This window comes from Octodon degus, unplaced genomic scaffold, assembly GCF_000260255.1.
Source record: "Octodon degus isolate 3935 unplaced genomic scaffold, OctDeg1.0 scaffold00065, whole genome shotgun sequence".
NCBI lineage: Eukaryota > Metazoa > Chordata > Mammalia > Rodentia > Octodontidae > Octodon > Octodon degus.
In genome coordinates this window covers 5,862,380-5,869,698 of record NW_004524641.1, presented here as the reverse complement: position 1 = coordinate 5,869,698, position 7,319 = coordinate 5,862,380, and the positions used below count along the sequence as shown (strand labels likewise).

General features: G+C 40.0%; 1 protein-coding gene across 5 annotated transcripts in view; it reads right to left on the bottom strand.

Annotated features, from left to right (window-relative positions):
- Gpr155 (G protein-coupled receptor 155) overlaps nt 1–7,319 on the bottom strand; it is a 48,032-nt gene that overhangs the window by 12,751 nt on the left and 27,962 nt on the right. For all 5 annotated transcript variants that reach the window (XM_023719202.1, XM_023719198.1, XM_023719199.1 and 2 more), the window contains 4 exons: nt 6,669–6,753; nt 6,483–6,573; nt 5,596–5,806; nt 356–460 (listed from right to left, as the gene is read on the bottom strand). In XM_023719202.1, coding sequence (XP_023574970.1) covers nt 356–460; nt 5,596–5,806; nt 6,483–6,573; nt 6,669–6,753 — 492 coding nt within the window. The remainder of the gene's footprint in view (nt 1–355; nt 461–5,595; nt 5,807–6,482; nt 6,574–6,668; nt 6,754–7,319) is intronic.

Genomic DNA, 7,319 nt, shown 5'->3' with positions numbered 1-7,319 from the left:
GGTCCTTTAAAGACTTCTCCAAATATAGGCAGCCTCTTAGACTGCTGAGCTATCTCCCCAGCCCAGGACAAGCTTCTTGAATTTATTACTTAAGTTAAATTTATTAGAAAGCGTGCATGTATGTGTAATGCCTAATACCACTTATTACTTTCTGCTAAGAACCTAATATTTCTAAAACAATTATTCTCTCTGCGTGATTATCCTAGTAACACTTTCCCCCTTATTGTCTGAGTCTGTGTTCTCAGTGTTCCACAGTGTTACAGCATTTACCGAGATCTTACCAGGGTATTTTTTGAGGTGTAAGGATAATGAATCTTCTGTCCCTTTAGCCCATCCTCATAGCCAGGACACTTACTTTTGTCAAAGGAAGGAGTCACAGGCACACTGGAGCTGGTGTTTGCTACTGGCTGTGCTGATGGGCACTGTAATTCACCGTTTCCCATGGAGCAAGAGCAGCAGCCTGCAAAGAGAAAAGAATGTGAGGGCAGAACCCACACAGAACAGCAGTCGACAAACCAAACCAAGCAAAGCCTGCTTGGACAGCCTCGCATGGGAATGTTTCCACATGTGACTTATCAGAAAGTACTGAGACGTGATTATACAGAAGTTAACATTTAAAGGGTGCCAGACAAGTGACAGCTCCTTTACATATCATCTCCTCATTATATGAGAAAAGAGAAAATGTTCATATTCATGCTGTTTTATTTCCACTGTGCTTTGGGAATTGAGATTCCAAATATTTTTCATTTCATCCCCTCTATAAAATACACACTAATGCTCTATTGATTACTGTAGAAAATTCAACTAACTTTGATAGCTCACTGGATAGCCATCCTTACTGTTAAAAAAAAAAACCACAAAAAACTCTTCCCTTCTTTTATGGCAGTTCTTCAGTCTTCCACAAACCTCTAGACCTACGCTGATCAAACCTTCTTTCAAAAACCTGTATCTTGAAAGAGTCAGTAAAAACAATTACATACTTTTTCCTTTTCCAATAGATACTGCTAAAAAATCTCTTGCTAATTTATAGGCAGATTGGTTTACTGAATTCACACTGAGACATCTGCTCTAGAGCTGCAACTGTTCCTTATATAGTCAGAGAATTGCAATCCATGCCCTTTAAAAATTTGACACTTACATAAACATGGTGCTCCTTGACGTGGATTATAATAGAGTAACAACTTCAGTAATAAACTATTAAAATTTAATATGCTAGAAAAATGAGTAACTCCTAGCCTTAACCTTTCAATGATTATGTGCTTAAATTCTTTGAGTGGTGTTCTTAGAAACAAAAAAGAGTTCAGACTATTACAAACTACAATATATACCAAGCTATTAGGGATGCCTTTCTAAATTTAAGGTAATGATGCCATTTCAAGGTTAAAATAGAACCAATGAATAACAGAAAATAAGAAGATCATCTGGCCCAATCCTCTTGAGAAATCTGAAGGTTTAACACAGCTAAGACAGAATTACTAAGATACATTTATATGTACATAGCCAGCCATCCAAATGATATACCTCTAGGGAATGAACATATACATGTACACATACACCTCTCAAACAGAAGCTTTCTTTTAGTAAATTCTTCCTACTCTTTAATTCTGTTGTTCCTAGAATTCATTTCTTGATTTTAGAGAACACAAACTCAGCGTATTGGACATCTAGCAGGTTGCGAGTTTCATTTCCCTGTATCAGGTGGGTAACACAACTAAGTCAACGCTAACGTACAGAAACCCAGACCACTTTACAGGGTACGAAGGTCACTGCGGCATGGTCTAGAAGGGCCAGGTAACTTTGGGTCTTAGGCACTTGCCCCCATGACTGTATGATGTCTATGTTTCCCCAATACTGAATACATGGGGGTGGGGTGGACAGACTGGTGCTTGGCTGAACACCATGCAGGAAGAATTCCAGTTGCAATTCACATGGTAAAAACTGTAGTCTGGGCCATCCACACCACACACCGCTGACTCCCCTGCAAGCCAGGTTGTGTGTGTGAAACAGCACTGGCTGCTTGGAGGTCCTCAGGAGTTAGGACAGACTGTCCTGAAACTGGAAGAAGCAGGAGTGATATGCCCTGCAGAGAGCCATTTTATTCCCTCATATGGCTAGTGCAGATGCCAGATGGGGCATGAAGAATGACTGTGGATTACCAGGAACCAAGTTAAGTGACTCCTCCACTGTGTGCAGTGGTTGTCTAACACTGCAGACTGGATGGATCTCACCCTGATGCTGTGTCAATACCATTATTTTGTGGTTTGGTTAATACCTTCTTTTCAATTGCTATTGCACCTGGCAGTCAAGATTAACTTGCCACAAGGTGTTGCCACAAGGCTATCTTCATAGCCCAACTTAGTGTCATGGCCTGGTGGCCCAGGACTTGGCCCCTGGAGCAAGCCACACTCCATGTCACTGTTTCATTATATTGTGTCACTGTTTCATTATATCGATGATATTTTAACCTCTGATTGCCCTGCAGATTTGGAAGCTACTGCACACAGCCTAAAGGAAACTTTGCTGACATGGGGGTGGGCCATTGAACAAAGACAAGGTCAGGAACTTGGCTTATCTGTCAAATCCTTGGGATTTATTTGATCAGGTAAGACAAAAGTAACTCCTGATGCTGTTATTGATAAGATCCAAGCATACCCCAGACCTACAACAGTATGCCAGTTACATGTATACGTGGCTTGCTAGGGTTCTGGCCAACGTTCACACTGCACCTCGCTATGCTGCTGTACTCTTTACACCAGATGATCTGGAAGGGTGCTACGTGGGACTGGACAGTCGCAATGGAAGCTGCTTTTCACGACTCAAGCAGGGCTGTTGCAAGGCCTAGGAGTCGTTGACCTTACCCTGCCATTTATGCTGTCTGTGGATGACAATGGGTTTGGCTGGGGCCTGTGGCAAAAACAGGGCAAACAGAAGTACTCTGTTGGGTTTTAGTCACAGTTGTGGAAGGGAGCCAAGAGCCTGTATTTCCTGATTGAGAAATAGCTGGCAGCAGTGCCACGCTGCTCTGCATAAAAGGAAAGGAAAGGAAAGGAAAGGAAAGGAAAGGAAAGGAAAGGAAAGGAAAGGAAAGGAAAGGAAAGGAAAGGAAAGGAAAGGAGGAAGGAAGGAAAGATAGATATACACACATGATAGTTATACAGCTAGTTTCTCTTAACTCATTGAAAAGAAAGGTTTATGCTAATATTGTCTGGACAATATTTCTTGCCTTTACCTTGTACTCTGAATAATTATTATGAAGACAACAATATACAATGTATTGCTTATTGTTACTGTCCTACAAGCATGTGTTCAAACTCTTGTTATTTTAAATTTTCTTTCTCTCTTTAAAATAATAAATAAATAAAACAAAATAGGTCATTTTTCTTTTCAATCACAATTCTGCCCTTATGTACAAGTCATAGGTCTCTGACAAATATGTAGCAAGGGGCAGGGATAAGTGGACTATTTGGAGTTACCAAGACTGGGGAAGGCCAGGCTGGATATGTAAGGTGTTGTGTGTTAATACTACTAGCGAAACAGAAAAGAGCAGGATTTAGGAAAGGAGAACAATCAGACAGGTTTAAAAGATTTTTCCTCAGAAACACTGAACATGCAAATAAACAAGTACTTTGCCCTAGCTGTTTGCATAGCTTCAGAGAATCATGGTGTAACTTACTTACCCACTCATCTATCCATCCATTTAACAAATATTACTGAGTATTTACATAAAACCTAAGACCATGCTATACGTCAAGCCTATAATGATAGGCAGGTCAGATATAGCATTTGTGGTTGAGTAGATTATGGAAACAATTTAAAAAGCAATTATAAAATAGTGAAATAAGGAAAAAGGGAAGCATAAACATTGCAGAAGTTCTCATAGGGAGATCAGGGTACCTGTCTTCTAGTTCTCCATTTATTTATACCACAGGTTCAAGTTCATTTTCCAGCTGGAGGTGATAATGATAGGATTTAAAGAATGCCTGTGATATAGTTTACTTGCTATTTTCAAAGACAGGGAAGAGATAGCCCCAAGTCTCTGGGCTTATGACCCTTAGAGTAGTGCTTCCCAGTGATGTTGTTATCAGGCCTTTGCGAGCCAGTTCTGAAACACTCATGGAGAAGACACAGCCATCTGAGAGGGTGAAGGCTCCTTTCAAGCACTGTCTCTCCCAAACTGGTTTACAGGATAAATACAAAAGTCTACAAAGCGAGGAAGGAAGGGAGGTGCTCTAGGCTGAGGGAAAGCAGCTTGTAAGTTCAGTGGAGATGTGACCCTTGAGCTTCATTTTTGAAAATGAAAATGGGTAGGAAGCTTAAAAGAATGAAATTCTGATGATATTGCCCCCAATCACCTTCAAGGAAATTAATGAGCTTAGGCTTCAAGGTCATGAAGTAGAAGCATGAAGAGAAGCATGACAACAGTTCAGAGCAAAGTGTGGACAGTTCACTAGCATAGGGAGAAGGGAGGAGCTGGCTCCGAGCAGGGTCTAGCCAGGCCAGAAAGAGCTGAACACTGTGTGCAGGGCTTGCTCTGTACAAGGCAAACTGCACCAACAGCCTGATGGGCTCAGCTCTGGGGGAACATTACTTGGCCATTTCACATGAAACAAATGAGGCCAGGGAGTAATGGGAGACAGGCAGCCCAGTTAGGAAGGAATAACAAGAATCCAGCAGGGAGACAGGGGGCCCAGTGGTCAGTGGAGGCTAGGAGCAGGTGCAAGACCTGCAGTGGAAGAATGACTTGCTCTGAGCGGTTAATTTGCTTGACAGGGAAACAGAAAAGATGTTGTGCCTGGAAGGCCTGAGAAAACAGAAATGTTAACGTTCAAGTATGCTTGTAAAAGGGAGTACATAAGTACTGGCTACACAGTCAGAAAGAGATGTGAACAACATATATATATAGGGAACAGGAAATCTGGGACTGGCCCAAGAGGCCAGATTAGAGACACAGCCTTGGGAAACATGCGCAGTACATAGGCTTGACCTTGAGGTCGTGAGAATATATTTGCTGCCTATGACCCAAAATTACCATTCTAGGACAATTTTAATGAGTACTCAAGGAGATGTGAGATGGTGATGGATCCAAGATTGGCAAACATTTTCCATAAAGAGCATAAAATTATAAACATGAAATTTGTTTCATATAATTTTCAGAAGTCACAAAATATTTATCCTGTAAGTCTTCTTCCACATTTTACAAGTGTAAAAACCATTTTTAGTGGGTAGATCCTCCTAGATGGCCTGGTTTGGTCTGTGGAGTATAGTTTATAACTGCCTGACTTTTACTATGAGCTGGCTTCAGTTGACCCTCCTTAAGTTCATTTTGTGATGGTGCTTGCTGACACGGAAATGTGCAGTGTGCTTCATGGGTGTTTACGTGCTGCCTTTTCCCAGGAAAGGACTTTCTTTCCACTCACTGTTACTCCTTTTGGATCCCTGGAAGTTCTAGAATTCAACAAATGATTAATCCTTACAAACAGACTTATGAAGAAAAACATAATGAATGAATTTGCAAGTTCTTCCTATTATTAACTAATTGAAGTTCTTCATTGACAAGTACCTATGATATTCAGAATAATCCAAAAAAGGTCATACTTGTTTCTGGGATAGAACTTGTAAAAAGTTCTGGTTCATTTGTTGGTGCTGGGCTCTCCTCAAAAGCAGTGTTTCCAGGCTCTGTTGCTTTGTGATTCTGAGACTGGCCGAAGCCTTCATAGCGGCCTGCGTGGCTGGTGCGGTTCATGCACATGAGTGATATCCCAGCTATCAGAATGCTGCAGAACAGGGTGACGGCTGTGGTGATCATCTGCCCACAGTGGAGAAAGACATTAGGCCACTTTTCAAAATCCCATGTGATTAACACAGGTTAAGGGCACTTTTTTTTTGATGGAAAATACACCTGTGCAGCTTTACATACTCTAGAATAAAGCTTCTTAAAAATGGTAAGCATGTGTAAAGAATATAAATTATAGAGAACTTCAAGTTTCCTTGTGATCACATGCATTTTCTCGGTGATTCATTTTATAACAATTGGTTAACAATACAGCAATTGTTTTCTTTTGTAAGTAAGTGCAATAATTTCTTATAAGCTTTCTCTTTACTTCTAAATTTTTACTTGTCTTTATTTATCCTTCTGTCTTAAGACAAGGTTTCACTAAGTTGCCCAGTCTGGCCCCAAACACCCAAGCATGACTCAACACTCCTACCTCAGCCTCCCAGTGGTTGGAGCCAGCCATATCCGGCTCTCAAAGTGTTTGTAAGAATCAGTTAAGTTTCAAACATTTAGAATCTTTCAGCTAAAAGTGGACTTAGACAAGTGAAAATGTTCACCCCATTCTGAAGTGTGTCAAAGTGACAGAAGATCAGTGGTGTGATACGTGATAGTCAAAATGAATTTTAGTGTAAGTATAGCCAGCCAAGGTACATTAATCAGCTAACGGGAGATGTTCTTAGGAACAGAACTGACAATAAATTCTTCCCACCTGTTCTTTTCCATAAAAGAAGGCTGAGTCAATGCTATCTCCATTGTGTTTCCCAGTTATCAAAAGAACACCAACAAGGAGAGCAGGAATTCTATAACAGAAGGTTATTGAAAGAGAAAGAGAGAAAATGAGTAGTAACGGCATACATGGAAACATGTAAGCAAACAGAAAAGTTTACCAACTTACCCCCAGCCAGATATGATGATGAGTCCAACAGGAATTTGTACACTTTCTCTCTTTTTCAAAAGGAACAGAGAAATTGCTAGAAGGCCTAGGAACAAGAAGCAAAGATTGAAAGAAAAATAATTACTCTTGATGTTGATCAGACTTCACAGGACTTTATTTCCTTTTTTTAAAAAAAGCCAACCTTATTTCAATATTATAGTAGTCCATTTTCTTACTCAAGAATTTGCTCCTAAGTAAATGCTTTCTCCAATATTTTGAAGCAAATATTCTTAATTCAAAATCACTTGTGTTTTCCTTTCTATATTATTTCTTTACCCAAATCTTATTTGTCCAGAAGGATTTTTTTAAAAGCCCCAATCATTTTATCTTTTCCCAATGTGACTGGAATCTAAGTACAACTGACAACAAAGTTTTTAAACTGTATACAGAACAGGTCTAAGAACACCCACACTCTGTTGTTGGTGGTTAAGAAGTTATTAAAAGCAATTTTTTCCATACCTACACCCTGCTCTTTTTTTGAGACAAGGTCTTACTAAATCTCTAACTCAATCTTCCTGCCTCAGCTTCCTAGAGTGCTTGGGATTACAGGTACAATAAGCAATTCTTGTACAGGTCATAAACTTTGAAAATATTTAAAGTGTAGTGATAGAG